Source organism: Muscardinus avellanarius (assembly GCF_963383645.1).
Source record: "Muscardinus avellanarius genome assembly, chromosome: 17".
NCBI classification, from domain to species: domain Eukaryota; kingdom Metazoa; phylum Chordata; class Mammalia; order Rodentia; family Gliridae; genus Muscardinus; species Muscardinus avellanarius.
This window is the reverse complement of record NC_137803.1, coordinates 18,239,715-18,262,603: the sequence shown is the minus strand read 5'-3', so window position 1 is coordinate 18,262,603 and position 22,889 is coordinate 18,239,715. Positions and strand designations below refer to the sequence as shown.

The 22,889-nt window shown below is 44.8% G+C and overlaps 1 protein-coding gene across 1 annotated transcript in view; it reads left to right on the top strand.

Annotated features, from left to right (window-relative positions):
- The window catches only part of ONECUT2 (one cut homeobox 2), a gene marked incomplete at both ends in the record, with an annotated part of 45,121 nt that extends 22,482 nt beyond the window's left edge, over window positions 1–22,639 (top strand). The window contains one exon of the mRNA XM_080714577.1: window positions 22,353–22,639. Coding sequence (XP_080570703.1) covers window positions 22,353–22,639 — 287 coding nt within the window. The remainder of the gene's footprint in view (window positions 1–22,352) is intronic.
- Between the last annotated feature and the right edge of the window lie 250 nt (window positions 22,640–22,889).

Sequence of the window (22,889 nt, the reverse complement as noted above, 5' to 3'; positions counted from 1 at the left end):
AAACATTTTAAACCTTTGGAAGCAATTCTGATGGACATTTCATTGTGTTCTATATTACTTGCCTAATTAAATTTCCTTCACTTCGAGGTCTGTTTAAAATTAAATTGAGAAATATTTTGAGTTCTATTGGGCAGATAACTTTGTTCAGCTGGATTTGTTCTGCATACGTATGAAATGGTATCTTACGAATCGATACCCAGAGCTTATGCTTCTCATGATGTGAAGAAATACCACCCTTAGCAGGCAGATGTGGTCTCCCACAATTCATAACAAGCAGTCCCTGGTTATTCAGTCCGTTTGCCCTGTAATTCCACAAAATTCTTGTGATGTTGTGTCGGCAGTTTGGCAGGCTGATATTTTTTTTTTTCCTCAAATGCTTAGCATTATGAACAAAATTCTGGAGCTCCAACGCTCCTGCTGACAAGCTCACAGTCCAGCTCACGGAAACTGGCTTCCTTTGGGGTGCACAAGAAGTCTTATTTGCACAGCCAATGGGAGTAGAATTCCAGCTTGGCTTTGAAAGCAAGTAGGATAAGTTGTCTGAAGGTTTATTCCCCAACAGAAGAGTCTGAGTCCCAACGTTTTGCATTTTTGGAAGGAAAACGAGAGCAAAGACTTAACCTCTCCACTCTGTCCACCTCACTACTCACTGCCAAGAACAAAACCAGCCCCTCCTCTTTTTTTGTGTGTGTTTTTTTTCATTTGGGCTGTCCTGAGACAACCATTCTGTTCATTCTTTTGTTTTGTTTTTTTTGGTACTGGGGGTTGAACCCAGAGGCATTATACCTCCAAGTTATACCCCCAGCTCTGTTTTATTCTTTATTTTTAAACAGGGTCTCACTCAGTTGCAGAGGACCTCACTAAGTAGCTGAGGCTGCCCACGAACCTGCGATCCTCCTGTCTCAGCCTCCCAAGTCCTGGGATTACAAGTGTGCGCCGCCACGCCCGGCTCATTCTGTTAATTCTATAGCAAGAAACCCTGTAGTGAGAGAGAGATAATTGGAGAGCTGACATCCCATAAGCATTGCTTTAATATTTTTTTTATTTTTTTTTTCAGTACTAAAGATTGAACCCAGGGCCATATAACCTCTGAGCTACATCCCCAGCCTGATTTTATTCTTTATTTTGAAACAGGGTCTCCCTGAGCTGCGGAGGGCCTCGCTAAGTAGCTGAGGTTGGCCACAAACCCGGATCCTCCTGTCGCAGCCTCTAAAGTACTAGAATTACAAGCATGTGCCACCATGCCCGGCTGCTTTAATATTTTTTAAAACATAGCCCCAAAGAACTGCTTTGGGTTACACTGTTAATCATAAGATTACTCTGACCCATAAACAAGTGACTGCATATAGATGCTAAGAACAGCTAGTATATAGTAAGTCCTTGCTAATTTAGCTTCTATTTAATGTGTGTGTGTGTGTGTGTGTGTGTGTGTGTGTGTGTGTGTGTGTGTGTGTCTTATTTGAGATTGAACCGAGGGGCATTCTACCTTTGAACTACACCCCCCAGCCCCTTTATCATTTTTTGTTTTGAGACAGATTCTCAGTAGAATTGCTGAGAGTCCTGCTACATTGCTGAGGCTGTCTTCAAACCCGCGATCCTCCTGTCTCAGCCTCCCAAGTACTGGGATTACAGTTGGGTGCCACCATGCCCATCTTACTACTGCTATTAGTTGATTGATTCATTACCTTTCATAGCTTCTTAGGTTTGACCCCAGCCAGGGACTGTCCCATAGTTTTTATATACTTAAGACATTGCTTGGCATTGTCAGAGAGCTTGAACATTGGAGTCAGACAGATCCAGTTTGTGTCCAAGTCACCACTGACTAGTTCTGTAACCTGAGGTAAAGGAGAAACTTTGGAGGGCATCAGTTCCCTTCTTTGCAGGAGGGTGAAGTTGGTGTCAAACCATCTGGTAGGTGTGCAGATTTAATTAGATACCACAAGGACGCATCACACGGCTCCTTCACCTCTCATCTTCTCAGTACTCAAGGTGACACCCATTACACAGGGTCACATCTGTTCTTCAGCATAATGTGTTGGAATTTTTTTTGCAGTACTGGGGGTGTAACCCAGTGGCATTCTACCTCTGAGCTACACCCCCAGCCCTATTTTTTATTCTTTTTTGTGTGTGTGTGTGGTACTGGGGGTGTAACCCAGGGGCTTTCGACCTCTGGGCTATGCTCCCAGATCTATTTTATATTTTATTTGGAAACTTAGGGTCTCACTAAGTTGCTGAGAGCCTCACTAAGTAGCTGAGGCTGGCTTTGAACCTGTGCAATCCTCCTATCTTGGCCTCCCAAGTGCGGGGATTACAAGCATGTGCCACCATGCCTGGCTTTATTCTTTATTTTGAAACAGGGTCTCACTAAGTTGCAAAGGACCTCACTAATTAGCTGAGGCTGGCTGCAAACTGTAATCCTCCTGTCTCAGCCGCCCAAGGGCTGGGATTACAAGCGTGTATCAGCACACCTGGCTAGGACCCTGTTTTAAAGTTTAAAAATAAATAAAAAAAGGGCTGTGGGTGTAACTCTGAATGGAATGCCACTGGATTCAATCTCCAATACCCCCACCTCCACTCCCCCAAAGAAAGAAGAACATGGCAGAGGAGAGTTGATCAGCTCATGACAGTCAGGAAACGGGCAGAAAGGGCTGGGGAGGAGGTCATCCCTCCCAGGATGGCCTCAAGTGACATGATTCCTCTCTCCAAGCCCTACCTGCCCAGAGTCACCACGCAGTGAGTGGTCCATTCGAATTATTAATATATCAAACAGGTTGATCCTCTGACGAGTTGCAGTCCTCACAACCCAATCATTTATTTCCTAAGAGCTCCACCTCTGAACCTTGCTGCTTTGGGTACTGTGCCTCTAACACATGAGCTTTGGGGGACATTCTGGAACCAGATTACACACTCTGCAATGTCTCTACTGGTTTCAGCGTATCTGGACCCCTCTTCTTCATCAAGTTCCCTAAATACATTCAGCTGGGTTCTCAGTGGACACCTGTTTTGGCTCATACTGTTCTTTATTTCCAAGTTGGGAACCTCAATAAGAAATAAAACTCACTAGCACCCAGCTGTTGCTTTTTCTGAAACAGTGACATATTTGCTGATGTGAGATTTCAATGTCATGGGCCCTGGTGTTATCAACATGCCGGTCTATTTAAACAGTCTCCAGTCTCCTTTCCTGACCCCAAATTACTCCCAAGCATTAATTGTCCTAGTGGTTTCATGCCACATTATTTCATATTCATTAGTGTTTTTATGAAAAATTATAACACTAATTAGAACTGCTTCCAGTTAATTCACTGGCGATTCATCACTCTCTCCCCTCATGGCACTCTGCATGTGGTCATCCTGGAGAAAGCATCCAGTGGTAATTGCAGCTCTATCCCGCGAGCACTGCCCTCAGGCCATTAGTTCTGATCCACAGGCACATCTCGGGTGGCTCTGATGAGGTCTGGTTACAGCTGCACCCTCATCCCGGCCCTGTGAACGCAGGCACAAGGACTGGTCCCCAAGTTCGTGACTAGCAAAGAGAAGCAATGTCTTAGAAGGAAGCCAGGGAGCAGGGAGGAGCTTTAGGATGTGACCATCACGTTAGTGTCTTCTGTAATCTGGGTGAGATGACGATGGAGCAAAATCTGCCCTGATGACTTGTAAATAGGAGAGAATAAGGAAGGTGAATTATCTTCCATTTCAGCAGGTGCATGGCTGGGCACGGAGCTAGATTTTGCAAACCTGGTTCCTTCACAGAGCTCTGACATTCAGTTCTCTCTTTATTTTTCCCCCAGCACTGGGTATTGAATCCAGGGCCTCACACATGCTAAGTGCTCTACCACTGGGCTACATCCACAGGCCCCAATTTTTTTAATTAAAAGTTTATTTGACTCATTAGGATGGTTGCTACCAAAAAAAAAAATGTGTTGGTGAGGATGTGCAACCTTGGGCATTGTTGATAGGACTGTAAAATATTGACACTGCTATAGAATCAGTATGGTAGTTCTTCAGAAATGTAAAAGTCAAATGACTATTTGACCTAAAAATACCACTTTTCACTACCTATGCCAAAAGGACTGAAAGCAAGATCCCCAAAAGATATTTGTACATCCCCGTTTTTATTCACAGCAGCTAAAAGTGGAGACAATGGAAATGTCCATCAACAGACAAGTGGATAAACAGATCATGTTACAAATGTATTCTGGCATATTATTCAGTGTTCAAAAGGAAGGACATTCTGATACATGCTAGAATATGGCTGAGCTGTGAAGATATTTGCAAAGTGGAATAAGCCAGTCACTAAGAGACAAATACTGTATGATTTCACTTAAATGAGGAATAGAGGATAGTCAGCCTCAAAGGAATAGAGTAAAATGGTGATTGCCAGAGACCAGGGAGAGAGGAAAGGGTAGAGATGTTATTTGTTGGGTCTGTAGAATTTTAGTTTTGCAAGAAGAAAAAATTCTGGAGTTTGCACAATGTGAGCATACTTAAATACTTAGCACTATATGTTTAAAAATGGTTAAGATGGTAGTATTTAAGTTGTGTGTATTTTACCATGATTTTAAAAAATGACCATTTATATTATAATTATTGCTCCATTTAAAATTGCAAAATTTAAAAAGAGTTATTTTATTAAAATCATTTTTAAGCTGGGCGTGGTGGTGGCACACACTTGTAATCCCAGCATTTGGGAGGCAGAGACAGAAGGATCACAGTTTGTGGACAGCCTCAGCTACTTAGTGAGGACCTTTAAAACTCAATGAGACTCTGTTTCAAAAATAAAGAATAAAAGCCGGGCGTGGTGGCGCACGCTTGTAATCCCTGTGCTTGGGAGGCTGAGACAGGAGGATCACACAGGTTCAAAGCCAGCCTCAGCTACTTAGTGGGGCTCTCAGCAACTTAGTGAGACCCTGTTTCCAAATAAATTATAAAATAGGGCTGGGAGGTGTATCCCAGAGGTAGAAAGCCCCTGGGTTCCATGCCCCAGTACCACAAATAAAATAAAGAATAAAAAATAGGGCTGGGGGTATAGCTCGATGGTAGAATGCCCCTGGGTTCCATCCCCAGTACCACAAGAAAAAAAAAGTTGTTTTTATGTACTTGAGTGATGCATTAAAACATTCTCCTAAAAAAATCAAAGTATTAACAATGAGGATAAAGTTCCTTTTGTCCTTTTTTGTTTGTTTGTCTTTAGAACTAGGGATTGAGCCCAGAGGCCTTCTACTTCTGGTCTACATCTCCACCTTTATTATTTATTTATTTATTTATTTATTTATTCATTCATTCATTCATTCATTTTACAGCTGCAGGTTGAACCTCTGCAGGGGCATTCTACCTCTGAGCTACACCTCCAGCCCGGTTTTTTATTCTTTATTTTGAAACAGGGTCTTAATTGCAGAGGGCCTCACTAAGTAGCTGAGGCTGGCCACAGACCCCCAATCCTCCTGTCTCAGCCTCCCAAGTCCTGGGACTATAAGCATGCATCACCATGCCTGGCTTTATTTCTTATTTTGAAACCAGGTTTCCCTAGGTTGCCAAGAGCCTCACTAAGTTGCTGAGGCTGTGCTCAAACCTGTGATCCTCCTTTCTGAGCCTCCCAAGTTCTGGGGTTGCAGATGTGCGTTGCCACTCCCAGCAGGACACCGCCCCTTGTGTTCATCTCCGTTAACACTGGTCCTCTTCACTTCTTCCCAAGTGATAACCACTCTTCTGGCTACAAAGGTGTCTGCCAATCAAGCATGCATTTATTTGCCTGCCTATGTACTCACAGAAATTAAATATAAGAGGGTGTGTGTGTTGCATGTATGTGCAGTATTTTAACAGAAATGGCTTTACTCAACACGTGTACTCCAAAGCTCTCTTCCTTCATTTGGAAGCATGCCTGCCAACTGCAACATGTAATAAGACTCCTCCAACCTGAATCTGTTGCATAGCATCCCATGGCATGGGTATGATCATCTATTTAGTCGTTCCTGTGTCGACAAGTAATTAGACACTTTACCCTTTGGCGGTGTGCCTCACTCGCTAAGCAGTGTTGACTGACCCTCCTTACGCATCCTTCCCCATGCACCTGTGAAGATGCTCCCTGACGCAGGCATGGAGAGGTGGGGCGCTGGATCATCAAGATGCACAGGCTTTCATTTTTAAAGATATGACCAAGCTGTCTTCCGCATTGACTCCCCATCCGCAATGTGGGAGGCGCTCTATTTCTCCCATGTTAACTTTTTGGAACTTAATAAGGCTTATTTTAACTTTAATGCTCAGATTAAGTTTGTCATTTCACGTTATGTGTTTTGCTTCTTGGATCACTTTTAAACACTTGGATCTTGAATCCGTCTGTAATTTCTTTTGGTAAATGATATGACATTGAGATCAAACCATGTTTTTCTCAGTGGATAGCCGCTTAATCCAACACTATTTTCTGAACAGTTCACTCCTTTTTTATCATTTGAAATAGCTTTTTATCATATATGAAATTCCCTTGTACACTTGGGTCTGTATTTGGACTCCACTCTATTTTATGACTGTATTATTTCCATGTAAATATCACGCTAGTTAAATCATGGTTGCGTTATAATTTGTCTTGAGCTCTGGCAGGGCTTTTCCTCTTCATCTTTGTGTCTATACTTTCCTGGCCTTCCTTATACTTTCAGTCTTCCAGAGAAATTACGGAATCAACTTAAAGATGTATATTATTATGATCTTCTCAATTGCAAATAGGGAACAGAGTTTGATTTATTCAAATCTTTATGTCCTTAGTAAAGAAAGAAAACTTTGTAATTTTGCCTTTCCATTTTTGGTTAAAACTATTTCTAGTTACTTGTTGCTACTGTATAGGGATTTGGCATTTTTGAATAGGTTATTCCTGGTATACTGGGAAGCTTTTAAATAGGTCATTGTAATATAAAGCATATGTTTAAGGAGCATAGGACATAAATGTATATCTGAATAAATTATTCTAAAGAAAATTAAATATTGCCATCATTCTAAAAGGAATTAACAATATTCCTCATCAAATTTTTCTATAAAAATCATCCCTCAACCATTGAGATAAGCAATAACTTACCTATCTTGTCTTTTATGATTATCACTTCCTGGCTTTGTTTCGTGGTTCTTAAAACTCAAGTATTAAATATTTGGTTTAATTTTGGTGTTTTCTTAACATCATATAAATCGATTCAGTATATAATCCTTTGTCCCTGGATTGTTTTTCTCTACATTATGTTCATGCTGTTACATTTTTTTTTTAATGGAAGAAGGATAGTAGCTCCCTTTCTGATAGCTCCATAATATTCCATGAAGTCAGTGTGCTACAATTAATTCATCTTGTTAATGGACACTTGGGTTGTTTCCCATTTTCTTACAAACAGAACTACTCTAGACTTCTTATACATATATCCTAATATATGTAGGCATCTCTATGGGAGTGAGTTAGTTAGTTAGTTAGTTAGTTAGTTTGGGTCCCCTCAAGTAGACCCTGAAACAAAGACTTAAGTGGTTTATTTGAAAGGTGATTCCAGAATACACGAATAGAAGCGTGGAAAAGCAAGACAAAGGCCAATAAGAGCTGCATTATCAAGCATACTCCCAGGTAGGCAAGTGAACTTAATCCTGCCCAGCAAGGCTGTGAAACTCCATAGGAAACAGGCCCCAGGACGGTCCCAGCTGAAGATCCAGGGTACTGGGGGATTTATCTGCAGCACCAATTACTCCCTGATGGGAGAAGCCGCCTGGGAGGGGTACTCTGTGCCTAGCCTGAGGTTCAGGGCAGGGTCGGGCGGGCAGAGACGTTGGACTGGTGTGCACCACAGGAGTGAGGGCCTAGGGGGCGCTCCGGCACATGGCAGTCTGGTTCAAGGGCATCCACGCCAGGCAGTCTTGGGCAGAGGGCGCAGGTACATTGGACCAATGCAGGGCCTGCGGGCCAGTGTCCGACCTGCCGCACCCAGTGATATTCTCATGCAGCCCAGAGGGCTCATGGGCCACATTCCTGCCAGCCCTGGGGCTTGGAAGACTTCTGTGTTCATGTCATTTCGCTGGGTGGACAATGTTGTTTTTATTTGTAATTCCTGGATTACTAATCATACTGAGCCTCTTTTATGTACTTATTAGAAATTTAAATTTCTTCTTCTAAGTACCTGGTCCAGTCTTCTGTCTTCTTTCACATTAAGATGTCTGAGTTTTTCTTACTGATTTCTAATGGATTTTATGTATTCTGGCGTTATCCATTTGCCTATCATGTATGTGGCAAATATCCATGGCTTTCCTTTACACTCCTCTTACTATCTTCCAGTAATTCTGAATTTTAACAGGCTCTAATATATAAATCTTTTTTATTAGTGTTTTCTGGTTTTTAAGAGGTCTTTCCCTGGGTTATGAAGAAATTACCCTATTTATATTTATTTTTATTTTATTATTCATTCATTTATTTGGTACTGGGTATTGAATCCAGGGGCATGCTACCTCTGAGCTATACTCCCAGCTCTGCTTTATTTATTTATTTATTTATTTATTTATTTATTTATTTATTTATTGTGGTACTGGGGATGGAACCCAGGGGCATTCTACCTCTGAGCAACAGCCCTACTTTTTTTATTCTTTATTTTTGAAACAGGGTCTCATTGAGTTGTAAATGGCCGCACTAAGTAGCTGAGGCTGCCCTTGAACCACGATCCTCCTAATTATTTTTTTTATTTTAAAAAGGTCTCACTAAGTTGCTGAGGCTGGCCTTGAACCTACGATCCTCCTAATTATTTTTTTATTTTAAAAAGGTCTCACTAAGTTGCTGAGGCTGGCCTTGAACCTACAATCCTCTTGTCTTAGCTTCCCAAGTGCTGGGATTACAAGCATGTACCACCATGATGGGCTCCAGGGTTGTTTTTCTGAACACTTGGTTATGTGGCCATTCATACCACGATCTGTGGTTTCTGCATAACCTATTTTCTGTGTATAACATGAAGTAGAGGTCAAGAACTATGCCTAGCCAATTACCCCAGCTCTACTATTAGACAGAGTACATATTTATCATGTTCTGTGTTGCTAATCTTGTCAGAAAATCAAGTGCCCGTTTGAGTGTGAGCTCTCTGTCCCAGTAAAACACCACCATAGCCTTAGTGAAATTTGCTGTTGTTACTTGTTGGTTGGTTGGTTGGTTGGTATGGTTGTTTTGTTTTGTTTTGTTGGTACTGGGGATTGAACCCAGTGACCTTCTACCGTCTACACCCCCAGCCCTATTTTTTTTTTATTATTTTGAAACAGAGTCTCACTAAGTTTTCCTGGTTGTGATCAAAGGTTTTGATACAGGAAAGCCTCCCATCTTGATTTTCATCAAAAATAGCTTAACTGTTCTGTGATTTTTTTTTTAGTATTGAATTTTTTGCATATTAATTTCAGAATTCGTTTGTTAAATTCCAAGGACTAAAAGGAAAGAAGGAAAGAAGGGAGGGAGCGAAATCCGCTGGGACTCGGAAATTACAGTGCAGCTAGAGGTCAGCATGGAAAGAACCAAGGTCTTCACACCACGGAGTCTTCCTGTCCATTTCTTTAAGTGTTCTGAAGTTTTTTCCCAAAAAGTTTTAAAGATTTGCATACTTATTGTTAGAGGTTGTTTATGTTCTCCACATTCTGAGCTTGCTACATATAAATGGTATATTTTTTTGTCTTCTGTTTGTTGAAATAGAATTGATTGTCATATACTATTTTGAAATAGAATTGATTTTTGTGCACTGATTATGAGTCCTGTAACCATGCTAAATTCTCATATTAATTCTAATAGTTTATCTTTCTGTTCTCCTGGATTCTTTTATGTACACATAATCAATATTGATTTTCTATGTTTGAGTGGTAACTGGCCACCTTACTGAACTTCCTTATTAGTTCTAATAATTTGTCTTGGAAGCTCTTGGGTTTTCTAGGTTTAAAAAAATCAGATTAATGCATAATTATGAAGGTTCTGTTTCTATCTGGAGAAATAGTATAGAGTAGCTGTTAGGTGCCGAGAGTGTAGAGTCAGACCGCCCTGACTTGGATTCAGCTTCGACTTCAGGACATACTGTGTAGCCCCAAGTGATTTGCTTAGTCCTCTGTACTTCGGAATCATTAACTATAAAGAACCTCTTAGGGGGGTTGTAAGAATTAAATGAAATTAAATGAGTTCCTAAGTTAGAGCAGAGCCTGTCAAAGAATAGGCTTAAATCTTATATGACTTTTGGCATTTCATCAGTTTCACTATTCTCAAAATGTTCACATCTTATTTGAGTTTTCTTATTTTGTTGTATTGGCTGTTTTTCCAACATAATATTGAATAGTAGCAGTGCTTGCAGGCCTCATCTGCAACTTGAACATTCTAAAACATTTCCTTCAAGTCTCATTATAGATATAGTTTTTTGTTTGTTTTTCATGTTTGACATACCTGAAATCATCTTTAACTGGACTTATGAGTTGGTGTTAAATTTTGAGAAAGAGTGTATGTGTGTAAGTGTGTGTGTGTGTGTGTGTGTGTGTGTGTGTGTGTGAGAGAGAGAGAGAGAGAGAGAGAGAGAGAGAGAGAGAGAGAGAGAGACAGAGAAAGAGAGAGACAGAGACAGAGACAGAGAGAAAGAGAGAGGGATGGAATCAACGGGGCTTTTACCTCCAGGCTATGTGCCCAGACCTATTTTTTATTTGGAAACAGGGTCTCACTCAGTTGCTGAGAGCCTCACTAAATTGCTGAGGCTAAGTGAGAACGTGTGATCCTTCCGTCTCAGCCTCCCAAATACTAAGATTACAAGTGTGCACCACCACACCTGGTTAAGAGATACTCTTTCAAAGAAATTTCTTTTGTTCCTACTATGTCACATAAAAATTAAAAAGATTGATAGTGAAGTTATTTTTGTTGGTACATTGTTGTCATTTATCTTCTTTTTTTTCACTACCGGGGACGGGATCCAGGGGTTTTCTACCTCTGAGCTACACCCCCAGCCCTATTTTTGTTCTTTATTTTGAAACAGGGTCTCACTGCATTGCAAAGGGCCTCACTAAGTAGCCAAGGCTATTATCCTCCATCTGCAGTCCTCCTGTCTCAGCCTCCCAAATGCTGGGATTACAAGCATGCGCCACCACACCCGGCTCAGTGTGTTTTCTTTTGTTCTAGGTCTTTGAGATGATTTTAGTAGGAAATTACTTCCCCAGGCTCTTCCAGGCATTTGAAGTCAGATATTCCTATCTGGAATTAAATGTTTGTTTTATCAGCTCACTGACAGCTAGACAGCTTGCAGGAATGCAGCGCTGCCTAAGAGAAGACCAGGATTTGTGCATAAAGCTGTATTCTAACAGGCAGGTGGGAAGTAAGATGCCAATGGAGGGCGCCTGGGTTATCAAGGCTCCGCACTACCTACCTGTGGTCAGTGTAGGGCCAGGGTTATCACCTCTAGGAGCTCTAGTCTCCTTATCAGTAAAATGGAATTGGACCACATGGCCTCTAAGTTCTGCCATTCTGGGATTCTGGAATTTTACCAGCTGACCTGGAACATCTGCTTTTAAGAAACTACTCTTAGGGCTCCTAGCTCTTTTCTTTCTTTCCTTTTTTGTTTTTGGACTACAAATTGAACCCAGGGGCCTTCTAGCTCTGAGCTACACCCAAACCCTTTTTATTTTTTGCTTTTAAAACAGGGTCTCACTAAATAGATGAGGTCTCACTACTTGCTGGGGCTGTCCTTGAATCTGCAATCCTGTCTCAGTCTCCCAAGTACTGGGATTACAGACATGCGCTACCACGCCCTGCAAGGGGCTCCTTGATTTTACCCTCAGAGTTCTGCTAAGAGAGAAGCACGGGCAGGGGGTATGTCCCCCAACTAGGCATGCAAGCCCCAGGTGCTTCCTGCCTGTGGTGGGGCCAGCTGGAGGAGTGCTCCATTACTGAGCACAGAGGTCTTCCCCTTCCACTGGGAGATTTGCCCATGGCCATCCTAGGACTTTGTAGGTCTGCTTCTACAAAAAAAAATAAGCTGCCAGACTCCAAGAATCCTCGTTTCCTGAGTCCTGGACTGCCAAGGACTTTGTACAGAAAGTACAAATAAGGACAGGAAGTCTCTGAGGCGTGGAACTGAGGTCAGTCACTGGGCCATCAGCCCTCCACTGGGCAAGAGACACTGTGTAGCTGCTATGACACTTGTCAAGACCTACTTACTTATAACCCATGGAGCACTCAAGGGAAAAGAAGAGCTCTGGGCTCAGGAGTGGGGGTGAGGAAATAGCAGAGAGCAGCCAGGCATGGTGGTGCATACCTGTAATCCTAGTACTTGGGAGGCTAAGACAGGAAGGTCACAGGTTCGAGGCCAGCCTCAGCAACTTAACAAGACTCCCAACAACTCAGCAAGACCCTGTTTCAAATTAAAAAAATAAAAGAGGCTAGGAGTTTAGCTCAAAGGTGGGCACGCGTGCATGAACACACACACACACACACACACACACACACACACACACGTCTCTGTTCTTTGCTTCGCAAATGGGTGTCAGTCTGGATGTGGCTGGCTCTGCCGCCTGAGTGGGTTGGAATCCTGTCTGTGGAGCGGTTTCTGAGGAAAGCTGGCTCAACACCATTAAGTTTCCCATCTGACTTGGGCCAGAGACATTTGGAGAAACGAGGGTGAAGTCAGAGTTTAGCTCACAGGAGCCAAGCTCCGTGGTAACCTGGCCCAAGATGGACTTTGGTGATAAACCATCAATCAGAGAGGCAGGGAAAACCACAGGGCATTGAACTGCAAACTATTTATAGTTTTCTAAATTTAGAGAGCACAAAATCATCCAGTGACGGCTTTAATATCCCCCTTCCCCTCCAGCAAGCCCCCTTCCCCTGAGTGGTGGCCAGTGCTCAATTCCAGCTGGCCCTGAGCGGCCGGGTCCTGTGCGTTGGCTTCTCCTCCCCAAGTCCCTGTACCAGTGTGCTGGCGCCTGTCCCTCTGCCGGCCCAAGAAGCCTGCACGACTAAGATTCAGGAGCATCAGGCTTACCAAATGTCAAATATGTATTGTCAGAGTACAATTCTTCTACTTGCTGGCTTCCTTGATTGAATGCAAAAGGTTTCATAGTACTGGGGATTTGACCCAGGGGCACTGTAAATCTAAGCTACATCCCCCACTCTTTTATTTTTATTTTGAAACAGGGTCTCCCTAGGTTGGTGAGAGTCTCACTACTTGCTGAGGCTGTCTTCCAACCTGAGGACAGGTTCAAGGACAGAGATCCTCCAGTCTCAGCCTCCCAAGTACTGAGATTACAGGCCTGTGTCACCATGGCCAGCTTTTATAGAGGACCTTGAACATGCCACTTTGTTCAGAGGTTGAGCACTGTCTATGCACCACCACCGGGCCCATGGGCTTGCTGTTCCTTCCGCACCAAAGGATCACCTCTTCAGAGTTAAGAAGTAGTGGAGTTTATTTCCTTTCTTCTTTCCTCAAAAACCCATAGATTTTGCAGAGTACAATGGTGGTAATGTGATCTTACTTTTGTCATTGATTATTTTCAACACAGTCTCAGTTGATGGTCTTCCCAACACGACTGCAGCCCCTCTGTTTTCTCTGAACACGCCCTCCTTGCTGGAGAAGGTCACTGTTCATGCTCTTGGCATGAGCCCCTGTAAGAGGGGCAGCTTCAGGCCCTCCAGCCGCAAGATGAAAAGGATTCTCCTGTAGGCGTGGTTTTCAACTCTCATACTTAGAAGTGAGTGTCTGCTGACAAATGCTCACCCTGGATGATTTCCTTCCCCACTCCCACTTTATACCCTGGCAAGAGCAGAGTGAACTATTCAGGGAACGTATTTACTGACTGCAAGGAGAAAGGAGCGCCTCTGCATTATTTATCACAGGCCAACAATACCCATCATATGTAGAATGTATCTGGACATCAATTAGTGCTGTTATGGAACACCAGTGGTCCAGACCTTATTAGGATTGCTGACATGTATGTAAAAACACATCATGCTCGTGCCTCTTGGACAAGGCTAAGAATTGGCTATGAGAAAATGTCACAAGGAAAACAAAAATCTTTAACCCTGTATTTTCCATCAGTCATCTGAGCAGTTCATCTACCATTAAGTAAGGCTTAGAAAATCATTTTATGATTTTTTTTGTGTGTGTATGGTGCTGGGGATTAGCATGCCCAGAGGCATCCTACCTCTGAGCTACACCCCTAGCCCTATTTCATTTTTTATTTGGAAACTGTCTTACCAAGATGCTGACAGCCTCATTAGATTGCTGAAGCTGGCCTCAACCCTGCGACCTTCCCATCTCTGCCTCACAAATACTGAGATTACAAGTGTGTGTCACCACACCTGGCTCATTTTATGAATCTTAACCTCACCTTCTAATATCTTATTTTTTTTCTGTGAAGGAAGAAGGAATAGACACATTTACTGAACACCTACTATGTGCAAGCTCTTAATGTCCTAGAATCCCTGACTTATGCACGGGGCTTTAGGTCATGTAGCTGATAAGTGGCCATTGTAGACCTGGAATCCAGATCTTGACCCTGAGCTGAAGCTTCTTCCTTATGGGTGGCTCACCCCCTGGACAGGGAGGCAAAGGTCGTTTTTGGTTTTTGTCGGTTATCTATCACCACAGTCGTGGTGGTGCATGCTTATAATCCCAGGACTTGGGAGGCTGAGACAGGAGGATCACAGGTTCCCGGCCAGCCTCAGCTACTTAGTGAGGCCCTCCGCCAATTTAGTGGAACCTGTTTCGAAATAAAGAATAAAAAAAAAATTAGAGATGGAGTTATTGCTCAGAGGTAGAATGCTCCAGATTCAATCCCCAGTACCCAAAACAAACAAACAAAACCCACAAAAAAAACAAAAACAACTGTGCTACAGAACAAAGAGCAACAACATGGAAGGCATAAGGCAGCATTTATTTTTGCTGAGGAGCCTGTAGACCGACAGGGCAGTTCTGCTGATCCTGCCATGCTTGGCTGATCTCAGCTAGACTCACTGGAGCATCTGCTGTCACCTGCTGGGTCAGCTGGAGCCAGTGACCCTGGAAGGCTGGGGCTGGGGCAGCCTGTGTCCTCCAGCAGGCTGGCCTGGGCTTGTGCATGCCACAGCCACACAGGGTCCCAAGAGCACAGACAGAGCCCATGGCTCCTTGAGGCCTGGCCTTCCACTTACCACACTCACTACAAGTCATTAGGCCAGCCCAGATCCAGAAGGAAGAGGAACTCACTCGCCTCTGGCTGGAGGAGCCGCAGTCATATTGCACAAGGTGTAGATATTGGGCTGTTTGTGAGGTCAGTCTGCCCCGGCTCCTCTGCAGAGCTGCTCTGCTCCGCGAATGGCACCTGCTTCCCAGATGCTTGAATTTCTCCAGCTCCCTCTTCCCAAAGCCTGCTCCAGGAGCCTCCTTCTAACTCACATTCAGGGAAGAACAAATGCACCGGGGTTAAAATGGCTCTTTTCCCAAGGGGAAGGGGTTTATTTCGGCCTGGCAGGGGTTAAGCCTTTAGCCAACCTGATCACAGTAAAACCAAACCTTTATAGTCACAGTGGTTAGAGATGCTATTCCCCATACCCTGAAGCCTCCAGTTTAAGAGGGAAGAAAATCTGTCTCCTCCGGTTTGACAAGGCCATCTGGCAGGAGCCCTAATAGTTCCATACTAATAATTCCGTTCCAAGTCATCAGGGTTACTAATCCAAAAACAAACAGGAGGTTCCTAGCCCAATACAGGAAAGGGTGCTCAGTGGGCATCTGAATTCATGGTGTACAATCCAGTGGTATGAGAGAAAGGACCAGGCAATTCTGACCTGCTGTCGGACACTCTTACTTCGAGGCCCCCCAGGGACGAAGGAAGCTAGAAAGAGGTTTTCCAAATCCAGAGTCAGACACTAATAGTATCAACGTAAACAAAGCTGTGTCCATAAACTTTCACCACCTATAAAACGGGGATCTGCACCTCTGCCTTGTCTTCCTCTCAAAAATACGGAAAGGAAGTCCCAATGGAGCATCCAGACCCTGACTGAGCTAGGTCTCACCTCCCAGGCAAAGCTGACAGCCCAGCCAAGAACCCTAGAGGTCTATATGACTGTGATGAGGACCAAGTTGTGGAGGTGAAAGATGTCCAGGTGCCTGGAAGAGCTAAAGCCACTGAAGCTGGGAAGAGACAGATGTCAGGTAAAGTGGGTGCCAAGAGGACCAGCCTTCACCTGTAACAGCCTCCAGAATCAACCAGATCCTGCCCCCTTACCCTCCACACCACACACACGCACAAGCACACACACAAGCACACATCCCTGAGGTGCTCCTGGGGCTGTGAATCATCTCAGGCTAGATAAACCTTGCCTCAGATCTCTAACATACCTATGTGCTATCCATAATGGCTGGTGGACAGAGCTAAAGGCCAGCTAGCCTGGGCATCAGACAAGAGCTGAGTCCTCAGAATGCCAGGAATACCCCCTTCGAGACAAAGGGAACCTAGATGTAAGGGGAGCTTGGGTTAGGGAGGTGTGTGTGGCAAAGGATCAGTGGAGAGAGAATCCCTTTCTCCTCATTAAGAAAGATCAATCACGGGGAAGTACACGTCCTTCCAGATGTATTTTCTTCATCCTGTTTCTTTTCTTCTTTATTTATTTATTTATTTTTTTTTTGGTAGTCCTGGAAACCCTTCTACCTCTAGGCTACTACACTCCGAGACCTATTTTATATTTTTATTTGGAAACAGGCCCTCTGAGGGAGAAAAATACAGAGGCTGTCAGGTACAAGGCAAGCTGACATTTGAAGATCTCAGAGGATGCTTGTGCCTGAAACTAGAGCTTTCCATCCACCCATCCATCCATCTATCGCTACTGGGCATTGAACCCAAGGGCATTCTATCTCTGATATATACCTCCAGACCTTTTTATCTTTTTATGAAACAGGGTCTTACAAGGTTGCTGAGGGGCTTTCTAAGTTGGTAAGGTTGGCTTCAAACCTGTGCTCCTCCTTTCTTAGCCTCCCAAATACAAGGATTTCAGGCATACACCACCATGCTTGGCTCCCTTCTTTTTATTTTGCCCCAGGAAGCAAGTGGTTTGAAAAAGTAGTGTGCCAAAGAAGCTGCATTTGCAAATAGCAGCTGACTGTCACGTTTGCTATTAATCACAGATTATATGCAAATCTGTATGCAGCTGAGGCAATCTTACTCCTTCCCAAAGCCTGGGTAAGTTGCCTCATTGTAGGGAAGTCAACTCTTTGAAAGAGAAAGGAGTTCTGAGTCTTCCTGATGGTCCCACGTGGGAACTCCCTACCTCCCAGCGAGAGGAGAGGGTTTAGGAATGGACGAGCCATCTCAGCACCCACATCCCCCCTCACCCACACACAGTACACACATCCACCTTGGCATGCCCTCCCTGTTTTTCTCCTAGAAGAGAGAAAAGAGAGAGGAGCAGCAGGCCCAAGGGTTTAGAGGATGTTGGACTCAACTTACACCTTCCAGGGCAGAATTGCCTTAGAGTGGCTGGGACCTGAGACAGACTCGAGGGCATAAGGCTGTGGGCATCCTCAGTACAACGCTGCCGGCAGACACCTGCTGTTTTGCTGGGTTTCAAACTCATTCCTAGGTTGTAGGGAGCCTCCTGGCATGTTCTGGGGCATTCAGAAAAGGGTATATATTGACTACAGAATTCAATATCTCAACAATACCCAAACGACTGACACTCTGCTTACGCCTATGGATACAGCTGGCTTTACAGCTTGGTTCTGAGAATTCATCATTTGGTCCATCCATGACCTGTTGGACTTTCAATGCAAGAGGAATTTTGCCAGGCGTGGTGGCGCACGCTTGTAATCCCCGCGCTTGGGAGGCCGAGACAGGAGGATCGCGCAGGTTCGAAGCCAGCCTCCGCTACTTAGTGAGGCTCTCAGCAACTTAGTGAGACCCTGTTTCCAAATAAAATATAAAAAGAGGTCTGGGAGTGTAGCCTGGAGGTAGAAAGCCCCTGGTTTCCACCTCTAGTACCACAAAAATAAAGGGGGGGGGATTTTGTTTCTGCTCCTGACCAGCTGCTTTTGTAAGTAAGAATCAAGGGCTGGCAACTGCCAGCTCTCAGGCCTCGGATCAAGGTATGGACCTACTTTCTCATTATTTGGGACTTCTCAACTTGCTGTGCATTTGCAGACTCCAGGCCACACCTCTGCATTTGTTGGCGGGCAATCTGGTGGCGTCAGGAAACTGTTGGGGAGACAGGCAGAATTATTGATCTGTCTTTTCTCTTTAGTTTGTTAGACATCTTAAGTCTTTAAAAATTTCCTTTTAAATTAAATAGACACAGCTAACATCTCCTTATCTATCTATACCTTGCCAAATATAATCCGACAAACCAACGTGGACCTGTGCCAACACTGTTTAATCACCCTATTAAAAGCATAAATACAGCATTATCTGAAGAATAATCAATATTGGTCAGAAAATTGAGGGCTACATGGTTAATCCAAAGAAGTGTGAATTGACCGGGGACCTCGGCCAATGTTTGCTGAAGGTATTTGCTTGGATCTTGTTATCAGGAGATGATCATGCACCACTGTTTACTCAGAATCCTGCCGATGAAGGCTTGGCTCCAGGCAGCATCACAGTTGTCTGGGACAGGGATGGTGGTCTAGGGACCTGAATCGGCAGTGCTGTCTAGCGCGCTGGTTCCCACATATCTGAAGGACATGAGGAGGTGTTGTAAATGCACAGACCCCAGAATCTGGCCCCACACAGCAGCCCACAGAATCCCTGGAGTGAACCCAGGCGCTGGCCTGCATGGTGAGCCCTCAGCTATGTGGATGGCACAGCGCTGCTCTGTTGGGATAAAGGATGGGGCATCTCCCTGGTCAGCCACGAGCCTACAGAACGTTCCTGGGCTATCACTTTCACTCTATTTAGTGTGTGTGTGTGTGTGTGTGTGTGTGTGTGTGTGTTACTGAGAACTGAACCTAGGGGCATTTAACCTCCAAGCTATACCCCTAGCTCTATTTTATTTATTTATAATTTTTTTTGTGTCTGTGTGTGGTACTGGGGATTGAACCCAGGGGCATTCTAACTGAGCTACACCCCCCCAGCCCTATTTTTTTATTCTTTTTTGTGTGGTAGTGGATGTGGAACCCAGGGGCTTTCTATCTCCAGGATATACTCCCAGACCTATTTTATGTTTTATTTAGAAACAGGGTTAGCCCAGCGTGATGGCGCATGCTTGTAATCCCAGTACTTGGGAGGCTGAGACAGGAGGATCATGCAGGTTCGAAGCCAGCCTCAGCTACTTAGTGAGGCTCTCAGCAACTTAGTGAGACCCTGTTTCCAAATTAAATATAAAATGGGTCTGGGAGTATAGCCCGGAGGTAGGAAGTCCCTTGGTTCCATCCCTAGTACCACAAAAGAAAAAGAAACAGGATCTAAGTTGCTGAGAGCCTCACTAAGTAGCTGAGTCTGGCTTTGAAATTGTGCAATTCTCCTGTCTCCGCCTCCCAAGTACTGGGATTACAAGTGTGCACCACCACACACAGCTATTTTATTCTTTATTTAAAACAGGGTCTCACTGAGTTGCAAAGGGCCTCATTAAGTAGCTGAAGCTGTCCGTGAACCACGAACCTCCCATCTCAGCCTTCCAAATGCTGGAATTAGAAGTGTGCACCACCACACTCGGCTTATTTATTTGAAACAGGGTCCTCTAATATGCCCAAACTAGGAAACATAGCGGATACCAGTGGGACTCCAGATAATGGAGGGGAAATATCGGCAAAGTTTGAATGGAAAGATAGGAGAGGAGGAAGGCTGAACTTGATCATTGAGGGTCTACATCCGAATATGTGTAAAAGTATGAATATGGCATGGTTACCCTGGACAATCATTGGTGGGAGGGGGGAAGGGAAAACAGGGGCAAGGGGGGAGAGGGCACCAAGTACAGTTTAAATGTACCATTTATGTTCAATAAAAATTTTGTATTAAAAATAAATAAAAATATGAAAAAAACTTTACAAATTAAAAAAAAAGAAACAGGGTCTGCTAGGTAACTGAGAATCTTGCCAAGTTGCGGAGGTTGGTCTCAAACCTGCAGTCCTCCTGTCTCAGTCTCCTAAGTACTGGGTTTACAAGTATGCACGATCACGCTCAGCTCTTTTATTTCCTTTCGAAATGAAGATCATCCTTTCTGATTTACCTAGCTGGGTTGCTAGGATCATCCAATAAGAGGGAGAGCTGGACGTGAACATTTACGTGTGTTACCTCCATCAGCCTCCTCTGGAGGCGAGCATTACAATTTCTTTATTCAGCTGGGGAAGACGGGTCCTGAGAGGTCAAGTACTGTGCAGAGTCTCTGTAGTTGTAGGTGGAGAAGCCCAGATTTGAACCCAAGTATGTCTGGCTCCAGGGCTTCCCACTGTAGCAGGTGCTCCTCTGAGATCTGAGAAAACGGGCATCCCTTGCTGTTCAGAATGAGGCACATGGACCAGTGACAGCAGCATCCCCTGGGAGCTCATGAGAAATACAGAATCTCAGGCCAGACTGACTGCATCCATATCTGCTATTAATGAGCTCACCAGAGGATGCCCCCCTCTCCTCAAGTTCAGAAGACCGGGGATGAGGCAAGAGAGTCCCAATCGGAGGTTAGAGCAATCATGTGTAAATCATCATAACCCAACAAAGTGCAGTAACCTCTCAGGATGAGCAAAGAAGCGCTTGGCGGGAAACTTCAAAGGCCGGGGTGGGGGGGGCAGGAAGAGGTTTCAGACCCTGCTGTCTGAACTCCCGTTGAAAATCAAGATGCTGGCAAATTCAGTGTGTGGCCAGAGCCTGCTTTCTGGTTCATAGACATCACCTGCTTGATCTGTCCTCACAGGGTAGGCAGGGCAAGAGGTCCTTCTCAGGACCCTTTTATAAGGACACTAATCCCATGCATGAGGTCTCTGCCTCTGTAACCCCATCACTTCCCAAAGACCTACATCCTAATATTATCACCCTGGGGCAAGGATTTCAACATACAAGACTCGGGAGGATACAGACATTCAAAACATAGCAAATCTAAGCCCTAAGTCTGGAGGGTATTCATTTGATACACTGAAGGGGCCTTCTGCACACGATGCTCCTTGCAGAATCCGAGGGGTAGGAAATGCCTGGGCTGGGAAGCCACACCTGCACGCTGGGGCTCTGAGGTGGACGGAGATGCATCAGCTCATCACCTGGAAGGCCGGCCATGGGGAATGCCTGTCTGTCCAGTTGCAGAGACTCCCAGCCCAGTGGGATGTGATACCGCAGAAGCTGGCTGATTTGACCCTCAGTTTCCTTCCAGACCTCCCCCATTTAGCTCTGTTGAGGCTGCACAAAACCCCAGGGGAAGCTGGGACTCCTTTATTTATTTATTTATTTATTTTTATTTTATTTTATTTTATTGTGTGTGGGTCTGGGGATGGAACCCAGGGCATTCAACCTCTGAGCTACTCCTCCTGCCCTATTTTTTATTCTTTATTTTGAAACCGGGTCTCACTGAGTTGCAGAGGGCCTCACTAAGTCGCTGAGGCTGTCCGCGAACTGCGATCCTCTGGTCTCAGGCTCCCGAATGCTGGGATTACAAGCATGCGCCACCACGCCCGGCTTGCTGGGACTCCTTTAAAGTATATTTAACCATGTTCTCATTGTTAAGTTTATCATTTGTGTGTACTGTTATTTAACCCTTACACTTTTCTTTTTTTTCTCCCCGCCCCGTTCCGTGGTACCGGGGATGGAACCCAGGGGCATTCTGCCTCCAAGCTACACCTCCAGCTCGATTTTTTATTCTTTATTTGAAACAGGGTCTCACTGAGTTGCAGAGGGCCTCACTAAGCAGCTGAGGCTGGCTTCGATCCTGTACGATCCTCCTGTCTCAGCCTCCCAAGCGCGGGGATTACAAGCGTGCGCCACCACGCCCGGCTAGAAACCTCAATATTGAAAAGAGAAAAAAAACTGCACTCTTAAGTGTCAATTCCAGAAGATGATTTCAGCTCAGCTGAAAACAGCTATAGAGGTGACCACAAAGGAGGGACGGCCTCACCAGGGTTCCTCTGGAACCTTTCTCCACTTATTTCAGAGTAAGAATGTTAAAGAGTGTGCTGGGGGAGGGAGGGGGAGAGACTAAAAGAGGAAGACAACCTCAGTGGGTTCCAAAGCCAAGGGTGTAAAGCATAAAGCAGCCCTTCCTCCCATCCCCCACCTGTTAGCATTCCATCAACGCAGGGAGCAAGGAGCAGCAGGGAGAAAGGCTAGTGATTGACAGCCAGGCCGTCTGCACAATAAACCTTGTCAATTTGCATCCCCTGGTATGACTGTAGATGTTTTCAATGGCTCACCTTGCCTGGGTCCTCACGCTGCCACTGACTCCTCTCCTTCTTTTCTTTCCCTTCAAGCATGCAAACGCAAGGAGCAAGAACCAAACAAAGATAGGAACAATTCGCAGAAGAAATCCCGCCTGGTGTTCACCGACCTCCAGCGCAGAACGCTCTTCGCCATCTTCAAAGAGAACAAGCGCCCGTCGAAGGAGATGCAGATCACCATTTCCCAGCAGCTGGGCCTGGAGCTCACCACCGTCAGCAACTTCTTCATGAACGCCCGGCGCCGCAGCCTGGAGAAGTGGCAGGACGACCTGAGCACTGGGGGCTCCTCGTCCACCTCCAGCACTTGTACCAAAGCATGATGGAAGGACTCTCACCTGGGCACAAGTCGCCTCCACACGAGGACAACAGACACCCAAAGAAAATGCAAAGGAGAAAAAGACACCAGATCTTAGCTGGGGCCTTTCACTGGTGACTCGAAAGCACAAATTCTCTTGAAAAGAAACTTCTATTCTAGCTGGAATCATAGGCCAGGTGTCCTTTCTTTTTGTTTCTTTTTCGTGGCTATGGAATCCAAGTGCAAGCTGAAAATTAATCTCTTTGAACCAGACT